This window comes from Sorex araneus, chromosome 1 (assembly GCF_027595985.1).
Source record: "Sorex araneus isolate mSorAra2 chromosome 1, mSorAra2.pri, whole genome shotgun sequence".
NCBI lineage: Eukaryota > Metazoa > Chordata > Mammalia > Eulipotyphla > Soricidae > Sorex > Sorex araneus.
In genome coordinates, this window is record NC_073302.1 from 11,181,080 (window position 1) to 11,205,003 (window position 23,924).

Consider the following 23,924-nt stretch of genomic DNA (forward strand, 5'->3'; position numbering starts at 1 on the left):
ACAAAACAAAAATTTCTTTTTTATCTCAAAAGAGAAATAATCTCTAAATGGAAACATCCACCACTACATCTGAAAATGACTTTTATTTTTTGTTTTTTGTATTTTGGGTCACCCCCAGAGATGCACAGGGGTTACTCCTCGCTTATGCACTCGGGAATTACTCCTGGTGGTGCTCAGGGGACCATACGGGAAGCTGGGAATCAAAGCACTCGGGTTGGCTGCGTGCAAGGCAAACACCCTACCCACTGTGCTATCGCTCCAGCCCCAGAAGTTTTATTTTTTCAAGATGCCGTGGATCCAGCCCGTGATCTCACACCTACGGGGCATGTGCTTTCACTGTTGAGAAACATCCTGGCCCTGAAATGATTTTCTTTTGAGGGGGAAAGGGGGATGGACCACACTCGGCTGTGGTTAGAACTTACTCCTGGCTCTGTGCTCAAGGAACATATGTGGTGTCAGGGATCAAACCCAGGCCAGCCACGAGCCTGGCAAGTGCCTGACCCTATCTCTCTGGCCCCTGGAATGATTTTTCATGTAGCATGGACTGACAGTGAAGCACGTCATGCTACATCCTACATCCATATGCTCTGGCAACAGAAGATGTTCTTGCACGAAAAAAGGATGTCTCTCTGGACACATGTGAATGGTTGTTGGGTCAAAAGAAGTGAGACCCATAAGTGACCAGAACAGTCCTGCTCCTGGCGTGATGGAATTATCTATGTGTAAAGGTCTGGAAGGACATATGCCTAAATGCTAACGGGGAATCGACTGGGATCTGGGAGGAGTTCCACATTTATTTATTTATTTTGCTTTTTGGGTTCACACCCAGCGATGCACAGGGGTTACTCCTGGCTCATGCATGCAGGAATTACTCCTAGTGGTGCTCAGGGGACCATATGGAATGCTGGGGATCGAACCCCGGGTCGGCTGTGTGCAAGGCAAATGCCCTACTCGCTGTACTATCGCTCCAGCCCCCTCACTTTTAACTTTTTGTTAAGATTTCCTTTTGCGGGTTTCCCACACATACATGCATAGGTACATACATGCATGCACACACGTCAGGAAGAAGAGAAGAGCAAACAGATGAAAAGACGTTGAATTCCCTTTGGCCCGTCTTTCCACGGGACTCAGGAGGCAATTAACGGAATGGCAGTGGTGGTGGTATGTTCTTCCAGCAAGCGTGAGGACATACGCAGTCTCTCCTTGGGCGGGGGCAGAGGGGAGGGGAGTCTGGGGTCACAGCCAACAGTGCTCAGGGCTTACTCCTGGGTCTGTGCTCGGGGGGACCACTTGAGGTGCCAGGGATTGAGCCTGGGTCAGCCTCACCCACTGGGCTTTCCTGCCCCCACCTTTCTTGAGAGACTGAAGGAGGAGAACCAGCTCCAGCATCACCCCGAACCCAGCACATGCAAACAGATAGTTTCACTCTCGTCCCTGCCACGCTGCCGCTCTGCCGCTCGGAGTCACAGAGAAACTCTGGGGTGAACGTCGACTGGAACTGAGCAATCAGCTGAAAGCCATTTGCCGAGCTGTCTGGCCGCCTGGGCTGGAAGGCTTTCCTTGATTCATTTATCATGATATACGGCTTTGGCCAACATACACACAGGAGAGAAATTGTTGACATGTGGAACCCAAGAACTGAAAATCTTTCATTTTCCCCACGTCTGTTCACCAAATAAGTTTTTGTTTATTTAAAGACTACAGAGGATTTGGCTGTTAAGAACCAAATGCCTTTGGAGTGGAGTTACAACATAATTTATCATTTCCTCTGTTTATTAAAAAATCCTGTATCTTGGAGAGGCACATTTGCAGGGAGTGAGGGATTTCAGCCACTCCTGAGAAGCCCCTGCCATGTGGCTTCCCCCAAGAAAGGGTCCTCGACGGCTCTTTCTCTCCCTTCCCTTTCCCCGGCTGACTTCCAACTACCAGAGGGCGCCCCCGGGCTGCCGGATGGGGTCTGGATGAGCACAGGGAAGCCGGGCAGTCACTGAGTTAGCATCCGTCTGTCATCTCTGATGACTTCTGACTCCGAGACCCCCTGGCTGTTGGGCAGCGAGCCCCAGTGGTTCCAGCGGAGGGGACAGAGGACTGTCCCACCTCGAACTCCAGATGGAACCAGAAGCATCAAGCAGCCAAGCTCCGGCTGCCCAGGGGGCTTCTGTGCACACACACACACACACACACACACACACACACACACACACACACACACTTTACACTGGGTGTATGTGCGCTGTGTACCCAGGCAGGTCACTTCACCTCTTGGACCTCACACACACACACACACACACACACACACACACACACACACACACACACACACACACTTTACACTGGGGGTGTGTGCACTGTGTACCCAGGCCGGACAGGAGACCCACAATGAATAATGAAACCCTCTTCCACTTACTAACTTTGTGCCTTTAGGCAAATCATCAAATAGTGTCAAGTCTGTTTTCCGCTTTCTAAAATGAGCTAACACACATCTTGCAAGTTATTGGTCAAGATGACAAATACTGCCTCCTGCGCCATCTGCCCGTGTGGGGTTCATGATGGCTCTGTCATGCCCAGATGGCGGGGTGGGGCGGGGCGGGGTGGGGGAATCAATGAATAAACAATCAAGTGAAAGAGAAAAAAAAAAGTTGGGGGAAAATACTAGCGGATCCCAGTGTCCAAGGATGAGCCACAGGCACCACTGTCCTGGTCCCCAGCAGGCGGGCCCCTGGGGGAAGGAACCTCATTCCGAAGCAAGCGCGGGAGGACGGAGGCAGGAGGGAAAAGAGAATGAAGATGTGAGGAGGGAAGGGAGGGAAAGGAGGCCGGCGCTCGCCGAGCAGCGCCTGAACTCAATGCGTAGCTCCTGTGAACGTCGACCACGTTCCAGGCACTGTGGCGACACTTGCGGCTGCTGAAAACCAACCAATCACCCCAAAGAACAACAATGCGGGTGCAGATAAACAAAACAGAACAAAACAAAACAGTGGGCAGCAGTCTGAGAGCAGCAGCAGTGCCCCGGCCCCAGGAAGCACAACACAAGCTGAGACAGATGAGCAGGAGTGGTGGGATGCGGGGCGGGGTAGGGGGGACTGACCCGGGCCAGTGTCCCTCCAGCTGCCCCGACGCACACACGCCCGCAGGGCGCACTGACCAGGCCTGCCCAGGCTCTTCCTTTGGGACTGTGACTCTCTCCAATTTATTGAGATTTTATTGCTGGGTATAGCGGGCCTCCGGCGAAGGTAGGGAAAGACGCACGTCACCCGAGCAGCTTCCGGACCGGGGTGAGGGCCTGCGGATTCGAAAAGGAGGCGGACGGCCCTGGTGGCCTGGCAAGGTGACGGTGGGGGCAGACGTCCCAAGTAAAGGCCATCTGAAGTGGAGATTCTCAGGCGACGAGGAACAGTCTGGGTCCCCCTGAAGCGGCCGCCGATGGGTGTCGGCCTTCCTTCACCTTCCAAGGGCACGGGGTAGAGAGATGCCCACGGGTGCAGGGCAGAGTCACTGCAGCCACGGACAGCAGGCTCTGGAGCACTGCCTGCCTCCGCGGCTCACCCGAGGAGCTCCTTGGTCTTCACGGCCAGATGTCGGTCCAGCTCTGCCACGATGTCATCGGCCATTTGGCTGATCTGCAGAAATACAAGATGAGGGGAGCTGGAGTGATAGCACAGCGGGGAGGGCGTTTGTCTTGCACGCGACCGACCTGGGTTCGAATCCCAGCATCCCATATGGTCCCCTGAGCACCGCCAGGGGTGATTCCTGAGTGAAGAGCCAGAGAGTAACCCCTGTGCATCGCCAGGTGTGACCCAAAAAGCAAAAAAAAAAAAAAAGAAAAAAGAAATACAAGATGAGAAAGACTGAGAAGCCGGCCTGGAAGGTGACGGGGGCACCACCATTCCAAACCCGCCCCCGCTGGCGTTATCCTAAGAACTCTCTACACAGGTACCACCACTCGGGACGGGCCACTAGCAACATCCCCAGCCACAGACGAAGAAACTGAGGCAGCGAGAGCAGTCGTTTCAGGATACGCAGCAGAAAGTAGCAGTGATAACATTAATCCCAACCCAGTTTTTTTTTTTTCACAGCTCAAAATTAGTAACTATCATTACAGAATGGGCTGGAGCGATAGCACAGCGGGTAGGGCATTTGCTCTGCACGCGGCCAACCTGGGTTCTATTCCTCCATCCCTCTCAGAGAGCCTGGCAAGCTACCGAGTATCCCGCCTGCATGGCAGAGCCTGGCAAGCTCCCTGTGGTGTATTCGATACGCCAAAAACAGTAACAATGAGTCTCACTATGGAGACATTACTGTTGCCCGCTCGAGCAAATCAATGAACAATGCTACGGTGCTACATTACAGAATACAAGAGAAGCTATCCTTATCTGTCCCTTCATGAGCCTCTCGAATTTCCTACACCTGAGACACTTCGCTATAAAAAGCCTTTATACTGTAAGAATATTAAGACCCCAGTAATTAAGCAGAAAAATGTCTTGAAAAAAGATGAAGTACATCTGGTTAACAAACAAGGAAAATGCAACAGGCACTGGAGAAATGCAAATTAAAACAAGATACAATTCATTTATCGTAGTTAACAAAAATTTGATGTTGTGGTTTTTAATTACAATACTCACTGCCAGGAAGTTACGGTGAAATGGATAAGCTCACATATCATTGATGCAAATGCTCCGACTATTTTTTAACCTCAAACTCTGTCAACTGGGAAATTACCACCTGACTAGAATCTGAAAAAAATTCCTAAGTTCTACATGCAAATATATCTTTAATCTTTATTTTTAATAATAAAAAAAATCAGACGCTCTAAAGCGATAGAATGGGAATGTAGCTTTACTATATTGAACCATTAAAAATAGTTCAGGGCACCAGTTTTCTAAAGAGCCCTCCTATGGAGAGGATATACGTAGGGCTAACATTTCAACGTGTATTTCTGAAATGTTGAGTGTTTCAGTTTGATAACAAGCACGAATTACTTTTATAATCAGAAAAAATGATATGCTTCAAAGATATTTATAGCATCACAGAAATAAGCTCATGTAATCCCCTGAATTAAAGAAAAATCAGGTTCCAAAACTGTGTATATTCATAGTAGAAACCGTTCTCGAATATATTTTAAAAATATGCATATTTTTTAAACTGGAAGGCTACATGTCAAAATATTAATAGTGATTATCTTTCAGCGACAGGAAGACAGGTGATGCATTATTCATGCCCTTATCTGTCACATTTAACATAAGACCCAACACCGAGGACGTGCTCAGGAATAGCTGCTAAACGGAGGAACTGTGAATGTTCGTAGGTGCTTCTGCTTTTTCCAGGCTTTCTGCAGGAAGTACATACTGCCTCTGAGGCTGAGACACAAAATACAACTTAAAAAGGAGGCTCGAGGGGCTGGAGCAATAGCACAGCGGGTAGGGCGTTTGCCTTGCACGCGGCCAACCCAGCTTCGATTCCCAGTACCCCATATGGTCCCCTGAGCACCGCCAGGGGAAATTCCTGAGTGCAAAGCCAGGAGTAACCCCTGTGCATCGCTGGGTGTGACCCAAAAAAAAAGCAAAAAAAAAAAAAAGGGGGGCTCGAGGCTGAGGCGCAGCAGGGCCTGGCGAGGTGATGGTCAGGGCAAACGCTCCGAGTGAAAAGACCCTCGGGCCAGAAGTGGACACTGTCAGGCCCAGTGAGCCTCACTCAGGTCGGAGGGAGCCTGTGCTGGACGCCGTGCAGGGGACAGATCTCTGTGCTCAGGGGGTCTTTGGCCATGGCCCTGCAGAAGCATCTGGGGTGACGAGTTTGGGGACAGACTGGGAACTGGTTCTGAGATGGGAAAGCGAAACTGCAGGGGCAGCCTCTGGACTCAGGACGCCCATGGACACCTCAGCGCTGGGCGAGTTTCTCATGCCTCCAAGCAGCTGCCCTGCATCGGGGTGGGGGGTGGGGGGCATCCTGTAGGGCCAGAGAGAAGGGCTGCAGGCCTCTGGGAAATGGGGGCTGGGCAGGGAGAGGATGGTGTGGGGGCGGGGGCGGGGAGGAAGAGGGCAGAGGAGACAAGCTGATAGGGGGTCCTGGCTTCATTCTCAGGGCGCTGACTCTGTGGGAGTCGTCTGCTGGCTCCGAGTTCGGGTTTCCTCTGCTCTCGAAGGGTGCAGGGAGTGGCGAGGGTTAAAGGAAATCATGAATATGCAAGTCGGTTTTGAGCTGGTTATTTGCTATGCAAATGCCGCTCGTGTTATTCTGATTTTTACTATCACTTCCTGAGTTCTTTTCAAATTAAGCAATTAATGAAAATATTTACCAACGTTCTAAACATTCCGTGCACCCCGAGTGCCCTGGGGGACAGGCTGCCTGCGCTTTCCTGTCTCCCGGTGGGGACTTCATGGGGGCTCCCAAGGACAGGGCACCCCCAGCAGCTCCCTCCTGCCATTCCCGTGGCAGGTACTGCCACCCGGCCCTCGACACACGCCCCTCCCTGTCTTTCTCCCTCCAACGGAGCAGGAATGCCAACGAGGGCCATGCCAACGAGGGCCGCAGAGAGCTGCATGGGAGTCCACACGACACACATGCATTGTCGGGGCTCCCCCACCTCAGGGGGCGTCTCCCAGGGCAGGGCCGCGGCATCCTCCCCATTGCACGGAGGAGCTTGTGAAGGCAGCAGTCAGTCCTGGGGCACGGCCCTCTGGGAGCCCCGGAGGCGGGCTGTGCAAGGGCCCGCCACCTCGTCAGTCCTGGCCCCACAGCCAGACTCATGGGGCTGAAAGAGCAGGCGGGATGGACACGGGGCCGGCGGCCACAGAGGGCCAGCAGCCCCGTTCAGAGAAGTGCCCGCTTCCGGGGAGGGAAGCAGCGGCTCACGGGGCCCCCACACCACATTCATCGGCCACCGGCCGAGTGAGAGAGCCAGGACCTGAACCCTGGGCCGGCTGGGCCCAGCCACTGTCCAGGACAGCATGCCAGCTCGGACACAGCAGAGGGAGCAGGACGAGAGAGGCAGAGAGACAGAGAGAGAGAGAGAGGGAGGGAGAACGGGAGTGCACGGGGGCTTGCCTTGCACACAGCCGACCCCGAGTGAACTCCTGGCACAGCAGGAGTGAGCCCTGAGCACTGCCGGGTCTGCCTCCCCACCCCCCACTGCACCCCCCAAAAAGGATCAGAGGTAGCAGGGATCAGGTTGGCAGAGACGGAAAAGGGGGCTCGGGGGGGGGGGGCCAGGAGGCCGAGGACCGCCCTTGGGGCAGGCCAGGAGCAAGTCCTTCTGCCCGCGCTCGGGGGTGGGGGGGCTTAGAACACCCACCGTGCCAGGCGGGCAGGCGGGCGCGGCTCCCGCCCGCAGCCTCCCTCCGGCCGCCACGAGACTGCCGAGCCCACTGCAGAGAGCCCCGCTGTCAGAAAAAGGCAGCAGCGAAAGGATCTTGGCCAGATTTACGGGTGGCTTCTGCCAAGCGCTTTCATGTGCAGCAGGCCCATTTATAGCCAGCCACGGCGAAGGTGAAACAGCAGGCTGGCAGATGGCAGGGCCCCAGACGGCGCTGGGCGCGCGGGCGGGCGGGCGGCCTTCTTCAGCAGAGCCGGCCTGGGCCGGGGGCCTGAGGGTCAGACATGATTACAGGGACGGAACCTCACAACCCAACCATGTCACTCCGATACATCAAAGAGGAAACATTCCTGTACGATTTACTTTTTTTTAAATCTGACCGCAAAATAAATCTTTGGGGGGGGGGGGGAACAAATCTCACAAAGGATACAATTTAAATCATTCGTAATCCCATTACCTGAAATGACCATCACTGCCGTTCTGACGCAGAGAAGCTGGCAACCTTTTTATGAATGTCAGACATTTCGTTATAAAAATGGAATTTCCACTGTAATTTTGCTGTGTAATTTCCCTCTTGGACTAGAGCGATAGCACAGCGGGTAGGGCGTATGCCTTGCACACAGCTGACCCTAGTTCGATTCCTCCATCCCTCTCGGACAGCCCGGCAAGCTACCGAGAGTATCCCGCCCGCATGGCAGAGCCTGGCAAGCTTCCCGTGGCATATTCAATATGCAAAAAACAGGAACAATGAAAAAAACGTCTCACAATGGAGATGTTACTGGTGCCCACTCAAGCAAATCGATGAACAATGGGACGACAGTGCGACAGTGCTACTAATTTGCCTCCTTAGAAAAATTTCTTTTTAAAGTACTAAGAAGGGGCCAGAGAGACAGTAGAGTGGCAAAGGGGCTTGCCTTGCATGCAGCCAACCCGGGTTCAATCTCCGGAACTCCATAGATATAGTTCCCTGAGCCTGCCAGGAGTGATCCCTGAGCACAGAGCCAGGAGTAAGCCCTGAGCACCACCAGGTGTGGCCCAGATGACAAAAAACCAGAAAGGAGTACTAAGGAAACCTTCGTTTGTTTTGGAGGGGAAGGGGTCACATCTAGCAGTGCTCGGGATTCTCCTGTCCACGTTCTCTGGGTCACTCCTGGTGATGTTCAGAGGTCCACGTGGTGCCAGGGACGGGACCCAGGCCCCCCGCATACAAAGTATGAGCTCTCTGCTCCCAGCCCTGGGCAATACTCTCATAACCACCTACGTAGAGACGACAGTGAATGGGATATTAAAACGACTTCTCCCAACGTCATAATTCAGACAGTCTAGTTTTCCACCATCATCTATCATACCTCAAGGGACACTCCTGAAGATAAGATTTTGGGCGATTTATTCCAGATAAATCAGCCTCTAAATTGGAAATGAGTTCATCCTGGCATACACTATTGTGTTGTTCTCCAGAGAGTCTGGATGAAACTAGCCAAAAAAAATAACAACCCGGCACAGGGGATGCAGCTCCAAGGCAAGCAGGTTCCTGGCCACGCGCGAGGTTCAGTCTGCGCCTGAAGCTACCGGGCCATCCCGAGCACTGGGGGAGGGGCCCGGTTCTGGTCAGCCCAGCGCTAGCAACCAGAGAAGGAAGGAAAAAATAAACAATCTTTTGTCTGGGGTGTGGAAGTAACACTTTCCAACGGCACATCAAAAACTGCAGGTTCAAATGTTAGGGATCAGAAAAAAACGAAAATAAATTTTAATAGACATATTAAAAAAAACACTCTGTGATTTAGGCAGTAGGAAGCAAGAACTTAAAATATGCCTTCCTTTTTGTGCTGCAACTCTGCGGTTGTACAGAGACTGTATCTTGGAAAAATTGTATCAACAAAGATTTATGTCCACAAATATGCACTCCAGCCTTATTTATAATAACAAAAGTGTAGGCCAGAGCAAGGAGAGGGCTCTTAAAAGTGAATTATGGTATAACCACAATTATGGATTCATTTGCATCCATTAGAAATGGCTGTTTATAAAGAGATTTTTTTAAGAAACAAGAAAATACCAATGGGTTTAATGCCAAACAGAAAATTAAAAGCTGGCTATAAAATTGCCCGTATACTGTATGTTCTCAATCATATTAAAAACTAGTTAAAAAACAAAACTCCCTAGTTTTTAAAGGGAGGGGAAGAATCATTCCAAAATATTAAAAACAGTTGTTTCTACGATGTAGAATTAAGGGGTAAATTATTCCCTTTTACTTTTTTAAAATTGGGGCCTCTTAAGACTAAGAACTCTCAACATTTTTCTACAATTTTATACAATGATTTTACGTTACTTTGACAATCAGGAACAAAACAAACAAATACATTTCGGAAAATTGTTTGAATGAAGCTATACGAGCAGTCTCTGCCTGGCTTCTTTAAAAAAATAAAGCCAAACACACAGCAAAATCTCGGGATCAACAGCTTCTGTCAGGGAAAAAAAGAAAAAGACAAAATAGAGACGTGACGGCTGTCTCCTGAGTGATTTCTCACTCAAACGTTTGCTTACAGGACAGTGAGAGAGGCTGGAAGGAGTAACGGCAAGAACCAACACGCAACGGACAATGGACCCATAGAGGCGACTGCACGGGCTGGGTACTAAAGAGGCCGGATGGGACGGTTCTTCCTGCAGCAAGACCCAGACGCCAGAGACCAACAGAAGGGCTGCACGGACTGCTAACGCAGTCAATCACTCTGCTGAGCTAGACTGGCCTAGTCTCAGGCCGCTTGAAAAATAACAGGCAGAAAGTCACGCGCACCAAGGGAAACGCTCCGGTCTGCAGGGCGGGTGTCGGGGCTGGCGGGGTCTCCGTCTGCAAGGCTGGTCCCCTGGTCACTCTTCCCTGGCGTCTGGTCCCTGAAGCCAGTGCCCAGGTCTCAGAGAAGGCCCGTCTGGAAGGTTGGGGGACCTGGAGGCTTTCCAGGGGGAAGCCACGGGAAGGCCGAGAGTGGACTCGGGCGGGAGTCCCTGGGAGACGGGCAAGGGAGGCACATCCCCAGGCAACCCTGCGAGGGCTGGGGGCGAGGGCTGGGGGCTCTGCGACTGCAAGGAATCCCACGAGGAAGACCTACTGCTCCCTCTGGTGTCACCCGGGGTACCTGGTGTGGCTGCTGGGGCAAAGGACACATGGCAGCATCTGGGGATGGTCTGTCTGTCTGTCTGTCTGTCTAGGGACCACACCTCGTGGTCCTTGGGGACCACTGCTGCTCTTCCTGGGGGTACTCCTGGCACGTTCATCGCTCAGGGCCGCTTCGGGTGGTACCTGGGGTACCGTCCGGTGCTGGGGCTTGAACCCAGACAGCCCCCCACCCCCTCCCACCAACTCCCCGTGCAGAGCCGGCACTCCAGCCCTGGGGAACTTCTGAGCACAGACCTTCCTGGGCGGACCCACTGAGCCAGAGGGTTCTACAGGCTCGGTCCAGACGTCCATCGAAATCTCCTGCCCCACCAAGGCCCCGGCAGCCCTCACTCTCACCCCAACAGCTGCGCCAAGCCTTGGCCAGGCCCACCACCTCAGGACGGAGCTCACAGAGACAGATGCTAACCTGCCAAAAACCTCATGTAAGTGCACCGCCTAGTTAAAATATGCTGGAGCCACATTTCCAAACTCTGCAACACTGACATCCCCGTAGGAACACGCCAGGTTGGATGGGAGGAAACCTAGGAGCCAACTAATCTCGAGCGGGCACCAGTAACGTCTCCAAGGTGAGACTTGTTACTGTTTTTGGCATATCCAATACGCCACGGGGAGCTTGCCAGGCTCTGCCGTGCGGGCGGGATACTCTCGGTAGCTTGCCGGGCTCTCCGAGAGGGGCAGAGGAATCGAACACGGTTCGGCGGCGTGAAGGGCGAATGCCCTACCGCTGTGCTATCGCTCCAGCCCCAACTAATCTCAACTAACAAAAACGGTAACAAAAGCTTAACTGGCAACAACAGCCTGGTCAACCGTCAGACGAGGACTTAAAGTCCCCAGGGTCAGATACGACAATTTACAAATTTTCTTTTACCTAAGTATTTTTGTGGCTAGGAGGTCACTCTGCTAGCCACTGAGTGGTAGCAAACAATCTAAAAATAAATCACTGTGGGCCTGCTACGGGGGCAGCCTTGAGGGGTGGCTGGGGAAACGGACACAGCAGCGGAGGGAAGGTGACTGTGGTGGCGGGGTTGGTGCTGGAACACTGAATGCCTGTAACAAATCACCATGAACAACTTTGCAAATGATGGTTTTTAAGTAAGCTGGGGGGGGAATGTTGCCCCCTGGGTGACCACACGGACTGCCAGGGTATGCACCTTTACAAGCGCCTCAAGTGATGAGGACGCCGTGATATGTTTGATTATTAGTTCAAATTATCTGCTTCTTTTCCCAGACCTCCACGGAGATGAATGTTCCCAGCAGAGAACGGGCATGGGCCACGTGACTCGCTTGGTCACGGAACGGACAGGAGCAGACGGTTAACATGTACGTGAGTGAGATGCAGTGGCCATGAAAGATGCCCTGGGGAGCCCATGGACTCCAGCAGACTGAGAGAGAGGCAGAAGGGGACTTGGACCCCAGCCACGGCCGGGCGCCACCACTGAGTCTGGCCTAGGACAGCCCCGGCCCGGCGGAGCTGCAGAAAGACAGGGGCCAGTGAGACGGAGGGAAGTCCCCAGGCACTGAGGCAGTGTGCCGTGAACTGTTACCGTGGCCACAGAGGACTGATAAAAACGCACAGGAATGAGGGAATCCCCGGGCGGGTCTCCCGCTCCAATCCTCGGCCCCACCGTGTCTCTCTCCGTGCTGTCTCGTCTGGCTGAACGACGCTCTCTTCTTTCTCGCTCCATCCCTCTGCGGCTGCTCCCTCCCTCCCGGTCTCCCTGGACCCAGCAGCTCCCTTGGGTCTTGCTCCAGAGCTAACACCAGCCCTCGGCCCGCTAAGGACAATGGCACCTCCTGGCTTCCCGGCCACACGCAGACGAGCGTTGGCGGCAGGCTCTGCAGCCCGTGCGCCCGTGCGGGGTCCCACCCCTAGCACCCAGCAGCCTCCACTCGGGGCACGCCAGTGGCGTCTCTGATCCGGTTTCCTCCGAGCTCTGCAGGAACGGGGGCAAGTGTGGTGGGGGCCTGTGTTCGGCACAGAGACCCAGAACACAGTTCGCAGGTCATCGGCACTGGCTCCTTCTCCATGCTCCCACGGCCCCGACAGTCTCGGCCAATGCTGCTCCACGGGTCCAAGAGCCAGGGACAAGGTGCCCATCCTCCTCACTGCTGACACCCACAGGGGGATCCGGGTCACCTACCTGCTTCTCTATGAGCCTCAGGGTGTCCTCGGAGACCTTGTCCTTGGATTTCTTCAGCTTATTGATGGCGTTGGCACGGACCCTCCGGAGCGACTCTTTGGCCTTGTTGGTGCTCTGTTTGGCCAGTTTCACCAGCATCTCCCGGTGCTCCCGGGTCACCCTGACAGGAGACACAGGGACGAACTCGAAGTTATCCTCCATAATGAGGAGCTGGCCAAGGGCTCAGCCTCCCGTCGGCCACCTGCTCAGCAGTGAGGAACCTGGTCTGTCCCCTTACTCGGATAGTGGCAGGCTCCTGCGACACGCCCACAGGCGCACCCAGGGATGTGCGCTGAGGGAGTGAGCACTCAGACCAGGCAGACGGCCGTCAAGCCCTGGCCACGCCACTCCCTACATGGAGGACTGACCTCCTCTCCTCAGAGCCACCGCCACTCCCTCGATGGAGGAATGACTTTGTCCCCTCAAAGTCAACATTTGTCTAAGGGGGCAAACATTTCACCTAGATCTTTTTGGAGGGGGTGGGGGGCGTGACAATGGTCTGAGATGCTGCATTAAGATGCTTAGTACTGAACATCCTGGCCCTGCACCAGGGTGTCTTCACTGGGGCACCTCGAAAGGGAGGCGGGTTGAGTACCCCTGCCCGCCCCGAGCAGAACTCCGGCAGCTGAAAACCTCGAGAACCCAACCACAGCCATGCTCAAGGCCACTCTCCACACGCTCGGATGAGCCTCACCTATGAAGGAACCTGCAGAAAAACCCAGGTATGCGGGACCCGTGACTGAGATCTCCAAGCTCGCTCGGAACGGGACTGGGCCTCCTCCCCCCAGCTCCCCGGTTTTCCAGGAGCTTTCTGGCACCATATAATCTCATCAACGGCAAAGATCCAGAGACCATGAAATAAAGCTCCCGGAAGAGAGCAACACAGAATGTTCTAGAGCACCTGGCCGCAAATACAGCCACGCAACCTCTCATTCTCTAGCCCACTGATGTAACAAAAGCAGCACACATTTGTTTGGTTTTAACATACATGCTTATAATATCCTATGTGAGGGTTTAAATGGCTCCAGGATGAAATGTAACAATCTTCACACACTTTCCTCTTATGGTGGTGGGAAGGTGCATGGAGGTGGGATTGGTGTTTGAATATTATCCGTAATGACTTACTGTGAACAACTTTATAAAAGCTATATATATATATATATAGGAGCCAGTGAGCCACGTCCCTCTGGCTCCTGGGTCCTGAAACAGCTGCCATGGACACATGCTTCATCCCCCTCACCTCAACGGTCCTCAAACACTGCAGGGCTGGAGCGATAGCACAGCGGGGAGGGCGTTTGCCTTGCACACGGCCGACCCAGGTTCGATTCCCAGCATCCCATAGGGTCCCCTGAGCACCGTCAGGAGTAATTCCTGAGTGCAGAGCCAGGTGTGACCCCTGTGCATCGCCAGGTGTGACCCAAAAAGAAAACCAAGCAAACAAACCAACAAACAAACCAATAAACAAGCCACTAATACCTGCTCAGCAAGGATGCCTGGAGCTCTAGGGCTTCCTCTCCCGGTGATGGCAAGTGTGAAAAGACTGAACGGCACCAGGCCAGGTCACAGCCCAGCAGGAAGGGCGCTTGCTACACACAACCCACCTGGCTTGGCTTCTCCGGCACCCCGTATGGTCCCCCGAGCCCTGCCAGGAGTGAGCCCTGCGCACAGCTGGGAGTGGCCCCCAAACAAAAACAAAAACAAAAGCAAGGGGCCTAACGGCATCTCGCTGGTTTTCCATCCCTCACGGGAAGAGAACTGTAGAGTGGCTAAGATCCAGAGGATGACTGTCGAGGAAAGGAATCCTTCCGGAACTGGCCCACCAGCGGGCACTCCCAGAACGAACGGGCGCAGATCACTCCCGCTAGTGGGCACCTGAGAAGTCAACCGCCCCCCACTTCCCCCGTTACAACCACCCTTGGAACTGGATCTTGACAGGTCCGTGGTCCAGCGAGGACACCGTCAGGGGGGACAGAGGCCAGCAGACCACTCAGGACCTGAGCCGTGTCCTGGGTGACAGAGCTGGCCTCTATCCCTTGTGGCCCGGAACCTTTCCACTAACCCACGCTGCCCACCCCTCGTAATCCATCTCGGGTAAACTACGCGCGGCTGCCCTGACGGCTGCTCCAGGCGGGGCTTTCCGAAGCCAGCGGTCTGCATCTCGGGACTGCAAAGGACAAAACCACCATGTCAGGAGTTTAGGGATTTGGATCAGATCTTGTTACTTTTATGGTTTTTAATGCATTGAACAAAAATCATGCTGACAGGTTTAAGGCCTCTTTTTTGTTCTGCCAAAGCACATGTCGGTAGAGGGAAGGAACAGGAACATTCAAACTTGATCCACTGATTCCAAAAACTTAATCCCGCTGAAATACTAGGAGGGGCAGAAAATAACAAAGCCCGAGTCTGTAAGAAACTTCTTAAACTTCTCTAGCAAGAAGTTCTACAATCTTAGATTCCATATGTAATTGGGATTAGGTATCCTACTGTTTAGATAAGCTTTAGGAAAATTAATTTTTTTTTTATCGAGCCAACTTCTAAAATTTTACCAGGGGCGGGGAGGCAGGTAGACCAAATAGCCTAAAACATATAAAATAGGACTCAAAAATATTAAGAGTAAACAAAAAAATAATTACATATGTCGCTTGACCTTAGTAAAATGTGCTGTTTTTAATGTAAATGTGACATCAATATTAACACCAGCTCTCCTAGGGGTCAGAATGCAACTCTTGTTTAGGTTCAAGATGTGAACACAGCGGCGGTAATGCTAAGGAACCGGCAAGAAAGGACAGCGAGGAAGGTACAGAAGGGCTGTGAGGAAGAGAGGCGGGCGGGCTGGCCTAGGTGTGGAGCTGAAGGATGCCTAACAGACAAGATCACACGAGGGAACACAGCAAGGAGGGCGTTTGCCTTGCACGCGCACGGCCAAGGTGGGCTCACTGCCCGGTACCAGATACGGTCCCCCGGCACCGCTAGGAGTGATCCCTGAGCACTAGAGCCAAGAGTCAGCCCCACACCAAATGGTATACAGGGAAGGGTCAGCAAACAGTCGGGACCGTGGGAAGTCAGATAGCGCGATCTGACTGCACCAAGAACCGGACCTCGAGGAAGTGAGTTAACCCCTGAGCCACGCTCTCCTCACCTTGCTACAAAGGCCAGGGGCGGAGCTGGGCGGTCCAGCCCTTGCCCTACACGTGTGAGGTCCTGGGTCTGGTCCCCGGCAGCACACAGCAAGCACCGCACGGGGCCGAGGGGCGAGAAGTAGACCCGAGGTGCAGCCAAGTTCCCAGGAAGAGCCCCGCGCGGATGGTAGCCTCGAATCAATGATAGCGCTCCTGAGTGTTTTAATCAAATACGCTTAATTACTTCCTCATGGAACAATGAGGGCACATCTGTTTTAGGAAAGAAGCATACTATACTATGGAAATATTTTCATTCCTTTCCAAGCCAGTGATTAATACATCCGATCACCCCCTTCTCGCACTCTCGGGGTTCTGGGAGAAGGCACCAGCCTGGATTCCAGGGTTCGGCCTCAGCTGGCTCTGCCCTTGGCACGCATCTGCTCTCCAGGCGCCGAGCGAGGGTCCTGTGATTCGCCCAGACCCCCGGCGAGGTCGAGGTGCCCAGAGAGGAGGCAGGCCAGGTGCAGACCCCCGCTGCTCAGAAGGGGGAGGAGGAAGGGGGAAGCACAGCTCCGCCAGCCAGGAAGGGACGGTGGGGGGCGAGGGACGGTGACGGTGGGGGGCTCAGGCTGAAGCTCGGTGGGAGCCAGGTGGTCAGAACAAGAGGCCACAGAGGCCCCGCAGGGCCAACTCTGCTCGCACGCCTGCACCCTGCACATCCTCCGCCACAGAGTCCTGGCTTCGAGGAAAATGAAGTGGAGTCACTAGTTACAGCATACATTATTTTTTTTTTCTTTTTGGGTCACACCCAGCGATGCTTAGGGATTACTCCTGGCTCTGCACTCAGGAATTACTCCTGGCGGTACTCAGGGGACCATATGGGATGCTGGGATTTGAACCCAGGTCGGCTGCATGCAAGGCAAACGCCCTCCCCGCTGTGCTATGGCTCCAGCCCCATACATTACTTTTTTTTTTAAAGTGCTTTAAACACACACACACACACACACACACACATACCCCGGCTCCTTCCCCTCCGCACCCCACTTCTCGCCCTGCTGGGCTGACCCAGCCATCCTAGCCCCCCGCCCCCCCCCCCCACCCTGCAGACTCAGGTCTGAGCAACCCGCGCTGCTGTCCGAGCCCCTCTGAAGCGCTCTCCTTTCGGCATCGCCCCCCTCTAAACCGAATGTGTCGTTTCCTTTGACGGGGACTTACTGTGCCAGACACTAGAGTAAAAGGGCGGCTGGGGCCCGAGACACAGCACGGGGGGCGGAGCATGGCAAGCCCCTCCCCACTGTGCTGTCTGTCATCTCCAGCCCCTCGATGCGATGCGTGGATCTTACTAGAACCTGGGGGAGGGAGCTCTGACCCACAGCTGCTGTGCTCAGGGATGACCTCTGGGGGCTCCTGCCGCGTCCCTCCAGGCCCCTCACGGGAGCGCACTGCGGTCGGGCCTTCCCCTGCCCGTCGTCCTTCTCCTGCTGGCGATGCTCGCACGCAAGCTCTCCCGAGGTGACCTCGGGATTCCGGGGGGTCACTGCGGTGCTCACCCAGGTGCTTGTGGGGGGTCTCACCTCCTGGCTGCGGCTACACGCTGCAGAGGCCACACTCGGACAGGGAAGGCCCAGACGGCAAAACCACGGGGGCAGCCCCGGGCACCGAGCTGGCAAAGCCGAAACTTCCAGACCTGAGCCACCCCCAGGGCCCCCCGCCTCCAAGAGTGTCCCGCAGACTCTTCCCTGGGAACATTCTGGATGCCCACCGACACGGGAACGAGGCTGAAGAAACGCAGGCGGGTGGGGCTTAGGGGTGACGCCCAGTGACGAACCACATCGAAGCACAGGGCAGAAGTCGACCCCCAGCCTCTTGCGGGCAGACCCCAGAGCAGCTCCTCCGAGGGGCGACGGAGGCAGCAGACTCTTCCACTGGGGTCAGAGCCCCCCGCCCCGCCCAGCATGGGGAGGGTTTGGGCCGAGCTGGCAGGGTCACGCTTTGTTGACACACACCGCACCGGGCAGGCCTCTGGGCACATCCTGCGCGGGCCCTTCCTGCCCACGCTACTCGGTGCGTCCTGTGAACAATGCAGGAGGGCATGCCCCCCGCGCGGCCGGCCCGGCAGGGCCCCCCGGAGAGAAAGGAGACTTCCGACGGCTCCAGTGGGAGTGGGACGCACGTTCCAAACTCCGCGGCAGGTGCGGGTGGGAGGAGGCGGAGGAGAAAGGCAGCCGGAGCGTGGCAGGCTCTCGGCTCCCGGGGGGCCTTGCGAAGGGCGCCAGCACCTGCCGCTCGCTCCTCCCCGCCCTTCCTGGCGCGGGTGCCGCCATGGCCCCGAGTGTGCGTGCTGACCCGCGGGGTTCACAGATCACCTCTGGCCCTCAGGCCTCCCTCACACGGGCAGGCACTCTCCCACCGAGTCACGCCCCTGGGCCCCAGACATATGTTTGGGATGGGGGGGCCCTAGGAAGTGCCCAGGAGGCCTCGGGGTCCCTCCCAGCATGACCCTGGGCAGTTCAACGAGAGGGCTTGAGGGTGCAGCACGGCTTGGGCCTGTAGCCACGGGGATCACCCAGTTCACCCCAGCGCTGCTTGGGGTCCTCGGGGCACTCTTGGGGCCCCCTGGCCCCAGGGTGCTACACCTAGCCGTCCCAGAGGCCTCCAGGGCCAGGCCACGCTCAGCAGCACCAGAAGCCTTCGGGGCTGCACCCAGCCATGCCCAGGGAGCCCAGGGCGGCTGCAGGCAGGGCCTGATCCTGGTCTCTGTACCAGCATTCCGGATCCGAACTAGCTGCCGCGGCTTCGCCCCAGAAGGCCGGGGCTCTGGGCTCTGGAATCCCCACTGGGCTGCTCGCCTTCAAGCGGACACCCAAATACCCAGCCCGAGAAACGCCACCGTTTGTGTAAGAAACAGAAGGCGGGACGGGGGGTGTCGCTCAGGGCACTCGGCCCGGCCGGTGTGTGAGAAGGCCTGGCCACACTCCCGGCCCCCCCAGAGCGAGCAGGACGGAACACGACGCAGAAGCATGCGGGCTAAGGCTGGAGATGTTACTGGTGCCCACTCGAGCAAATCGAAGATCAACAGGATGACAAGTAATACAAGTGATATATATATAGAGAGAGATGTATATATATCTATATATAGATATATAGATATATATACATATATGCCTCTTGGAGAGCCCATCAAGCTACCAAGAATATCCCGCCCACATGGAAAAGCCTGGCAAGCTCCCCGTGGCGTATTCGATATGTCAAATACAGTAACAATAACAGGTCTCATTCCCCGACCCTGAAAAGAGCCTCTGATCGTCCAACGAGTAAGGAGAGACTGCTGGCTGCTAAAATCTCAGGGCTACGAGCCGAATGAAAGGCGGTGGAGACAGGGTGCGTGGCCGGGGTCCGCCCCTCCGAGGGGCCTCGCAGGGCAGCTGCACGGAGATTCCTGCCCTGGCGACAGAGCCCCAGACTCGGGCTAGATGAGGGGACGGGCAAGCGGTGACAGGGCGACGGACCTGCAGGACGCGGCCACTGGGACACTGGTGGCGGGAGACGGACGCTGGTGGCGGGTGAGGGGCCGGAAGTTTTACGTATGAAATTATCAGTAACAGTCTAGTAGCCCCCCAGTAACAGTCTAGTAGCTCCCACTGCTCAAAATAAAGCGTAGTAAGCAATAATGCCCAAGAGCTTTAAAAAGAAGGGAGAAGTCTCGGGCGAGGGGAGGCCGAGTCCTGCCCTGGCAGCCGGGGTGGGGGCGGGGGGGGGGGGTAGCTGCGCCTCCAGGGACTGGCCTGTCACACACATCCCTGCCAGCTCCTTGGGGCTTCTGGGCGCCCCTCCCCTCTCCCCCCCCCAGCCTGGCCTGCAATCAGCAGAGACACAGGCCCGGGGGCGCTGCCCGAGGCTGGGGGCCGCTGGCCCTGAAGGAAGTGTCTTTGTTTGTGTAGCCCGCCAGACTTCCTCCGCTGGGGGGTACACGGTCCCCCTCTCCTCCGTCCTCGCCCCCCGCCCCCCACGGCCCGGCAGCCCGCCTCCCGTCCACAGGGAGGCCTGACAGCCCGCCGGGAACCACCCGGGCCTTCAGGACGTGCAGCGCCAGCCACCTCTGGGGACAAGGAGGCCACACCACTGGACGCCAGTCAGAGGGCCGTCCTGAGGCCGGGCCTGGCCGCCACACATCCACCTGCCCAGCAGGAGGGGGAGGCCGGCGAGTGGTGTCCTCAGGCTGCCGTCCTCCTCCTCCTCCTCCTGGCCACTCAGGACGGGAGCTGGTGTCGGGAGCAGGCCAGCTGCCCCACCGCCACACCACCAGGCTGGGAAGGAGCACAGCTTTCCTCGCTGACGCTGCGGCTCTCGGGAGCATCTGGAACAGACTCTGAGACCGGCCGCTGCTGGACGAGGCCCAGAGCTAGTACGTCCGAGCTCAGGGCCTGAGGAATTTCCCTTCGCTGCCTTGGTTTCCCATGAGCCTTTGTGCGCGACACCATGAACCCAGCGGGGTGCTGGAAGGGCCAAGAGGACTGATTACCGACACACGGCGATACACTCAATAAACATTATCCGTTATCACTTCCACTGCTGTCAAACGAGAGCGGGGGGGCTAAGGAACCAAGTGTCTGGTGCTGGGCAGAGTCAGCAAGCTGGGGGACACGTGCGTGAGGAAGGCCCGGGGCCCACCCCCGGAACCACCAGGAGCAACCCTGGCAAGGAGCTGGACGTGGGGAAGCAGCACCCCCCCACACACACAAGAGCACACAAACACACTGGGTGTGACCTGAACACACACACACACGATGCACCCACACACATGCACACAGAGTAGAACTCAAGAGGTATGACCTGAATGCAAACACACACACACACACACACACACACCCCACGTGAAGCAACCAAGCACACTGAGTATGATCCAACAAACACTAACACACACATACATATAATACATATATGTGTACACACAGACACACACATGTATATATATGTCTTGTTTTGAGGCCACACCTGGCATGCTCAGGCCTTACTCCTGTATTCCTGGCTCTGTGCTCAGGGATCAATCCTGACAGACTCAGGGGACCACATGTGGTGCTGCGGAGCAAACCCAGGTCAGTTATGTACACAGTAAGCACCCTGCCCACGGTACTATCACTCCAGCCCATATATATGAAGGGAGAGAGGGAGAGAGAGAGAAAGGGAGAGAGCGCTCTAGAGAGAGATAGAGGGGGTGAGAGAGAGACAGAGAGGCAGAGAGATAAAAGGGGCCGGAGACAGACAGAGAGCGCGAGAAAGACAGTGGGGGGTGAGGGGAGCGGGAGAGACCTCCCCTTTCCTGACCGTTTCTCCACGTCTGCGTCCAGAACAGAGGGCAGGGGTTCACTCTGCGCAGGCAGGCCCCTGCTTCTCTCTCGAGCCGTCAGCGGGCCCTGAGCCGAGCGACAGCACAGCGGCAGGGCCTTTGCCTTGCCGCCGCCCACCTGAGTTTGACTGCCAACCCTCTACGGTGCCCCGAGCCCGCCAGACGTGACCCCTGAGCGCAGAGCCAGGCAGCAGTGAGCCCTGAGCACCGCCCGGTGTGGCCCCAAAACAACAGCAACAAGATGAAGCTGCTGAAGCCGCTGTGAGGACAAAGCGGGGCAGTCTTACTGGGCGCAGTTTGGTGTCTACAAGCCAGGCTCTCGCAGACGGCCTCGCGCCCGCACTTATTACAGCTCTTTGGCCCTCAGCACGAAAAAGCCTGTTCCCGTGTGGCTCAGTTTCCTCATCTACAGAAAAAGGGAAAGGCGGGGGCTAGAGCAATAGCACGGAGGGTAGGGCGTTTGCCTTGCACGCGGCCGACCCAGGTTCGATTCCCAGCATCCCATATGGTCCCCTGAGCACTGTCAGGAGTAATTCCTGAGTGCAGAGCCAGGAGTAACCCCTGTGCATCGCCGGGTGTGACCCAAAAAGCAAAAAATAAAAAATAAAAAAAAAAAGGGAAAGGCTGTCATGAATGCGGTGGGACTCGTGGGTGACCACACTGACCACCCACCACTGAGTGCTCCTGACCCTGAGTCCCCGACTCCTGAGTGCACTGCCGTACCTGCTCCCTGCTGGGCCCGGCTCCAGGAACACAGAACACAGCGAAGACCCCAATAAGACCCCAACAGGTGAAAGGCTCCCTGCTGCCCCTCGAGCGAAGGAGTGCCAGGAGGGGCCGGAGGGGGGCAGGGAGAGAGGAGGGACTCAGTCTTACCCCTGATGGGCCCAGGCCCCCTGCTCCCCTCCCCGCACGGGCCCAGCCAGTCCTCACCATACCCTGGCAACACCAACAGGACTTTCACCTGCATCTCATCCGCAGGAACGGGAGCTCCGGCAGACCAGCAACTCTGCCCAGGCCCCGCTACAAGCTCGTGGGAGACCTGGGCTGTGAGCCCAGCCCCGTCTGGCTGGATCTCCAGACCCCCCGGGAACCAAGGCCGCCCGGCAGATCTGAGCGGCTCCTGCTGCCGTGGGGATGAGGAGACCCAAGTCCGAGCGACTGCGAGGAGTGCCGGCTGCCGGGCCTCGGTCACCGCCTTCTTCCAGCTCCGCCACGAGCCCAAGTGCCGAGGGCAGGCGGGAGGAGGGGCGGGAACAGGACTGACCCACAGCAGCCAAGCGCAAGGTCCAGTGAAAAGGCGGGCGAGAGCAAGGCGGCGGGAGGGGAGGGCCTTTCTCTGCGGGGCGACTCCCCTCCTGAGTCCCGGTGCCAGGGTGTTTCCATCAGAACCTCTGGGCCCAGAGGGAGCCCCCGAGCCGCAGGCCGGGCAGGAAGCAAGCCCACTGAGCAGGGCTCAGGTGCAGAACAAAGGGCCTGTGGAAGCGGCAAGGGGTGGCACGGGGGCCACGGGGGGTGGGCGCGGGCAGCAGACCTGGTGCCCAGAGCCAGCTGGCCTTGCCCCGTGCGACCCAGAGCAAGGCCGCCGGTCTTCCTGGGCGCTGACGATCTGTGCCCAGGGGGGTGGGGGCGTGGAAGAAGAGGGGATCACCTCTCTCTCCCGAAACTGCATCGTCCGCACACGGAGGACACGGACGCTGAGAGGGGACGCTCCAGGCAGTGGCCCCCGGAGCAACTTGACAGCGAAACGGGAACATAGGCTCTCGGGGCTGGAGCCACAGCACAGCGGGTAGGACACGCTCCCGCACGCGGCCCACCTGGGTCCCATCCCCCGCAGCCCACCAGGACTCGCCCCTGAGTGCTGGGCCAGGAGCAAGCCCCGAGCACAGCTGGATGTGGCCCCAAAGCAAGGGAAGCAAGAGTCTGGGCTGCGGAGGCAGCCAATCGGGACGGAGCAGCGGACTCCCTGGCTTCCTCCCCTGTGACCCGGAAGCGTAACTTCAGCTTTCCCACCCCCAGGCTCCTCACCTGCTACAGACCCCTCACAGGAGCCCTTCTTGGCTCCACAAAAATACTCAGACAACCGTGAAGACATACACAAGATTTTTTTTTTCTTTTTGGGTCAGTCCTCACCCGGCAATGCTCAGGGGTTACTCCTGGCTCTGCACTCAGGAATTACTCCTGGCGGTGCTCAGGGGACCATATGGGATGCTGGGAATCGAACCCGGTTGGCCGCGTGCAAGGCAAATGCCCTCCCTGCTGTGCTATCACTCCAGGTCCACATCTTAATAACCTTAAGATATTATTAAGATTAAAAATAGAAGCCAGTTGTGGGACTCAGCTACTCGACACTGGCTGGGTGTTGCTAGAACAACTGGGGGGCACCTGGGGTTGAACCGAGTGGCCAGCGGGCCCTGCCCCAGAGCTGCCCCTTCTGACTTCCCAGCAGGGCCCCCTCCTCTCCGCTGCCCTCACGCCCCTGGTAGCCAGTTGTGGCATCCAGTCAGCTCGGTGGCGCCAGGGGACGACTGAACAAACAGGGCCCCGAACTGAAGGGAATGACAAACCACAACACCCGGAAGGCCTTTTGCAACCACGGGAAGTTCGTTCCCTGTCTCTCGAGTACGTAAGCCTGGCGCTGCTTTGCCGTAAACCGCGTCTTCTCCCTGCAGAGGCTCTCAGAGCGCGCACGGGTCTGGTTCTTCCGTACGGCCCCGCGAGCTCACTCGCCCTCCAAGGGCTGTGCCCCTCCCCCGCTATGGTGTGCAATGGGCAGAGAGGCGGGGCTCCCACA

The 23,924-nt window shown here is 56.4% G+C and overlaps 1 protein-coding gene across 3 annotated transcripts in view; it reads right to left on the minus strand.

Moving 5' to 3' along the window:
• Positions 1-202: 202 nt before the first annotated feature.
• Positions 203-23,924, minus strand: part of MRRF (mitochondrial ribosome recycling factor) — a 71,184-nt gene continuing 47,462 nt past the window's right edge. Inside the window, exons 6-7 of one of the 3 annotated variants that reach the window (XM_055135291.1) lie at positions 12,626-12,785; positions 203-3,620 (exon numbers count right to left, since the gene is read on the minus strand). In XM_055135291.1, coding sequence (XP_054991266.1) covers positions 3,543-3,620; positions 12,626-12,785 — 238 coding nt within the window. In that variant the 3' untranslated portion in view covers positions 203-3,542. The remainder of the gene's footprint in view (positions 3,621-12,625; positions 12,786-23,924) is intronic. The other 2 variants (XM_055135286.1, XM_004613347.2) reach the window with 2 other exon arrangements.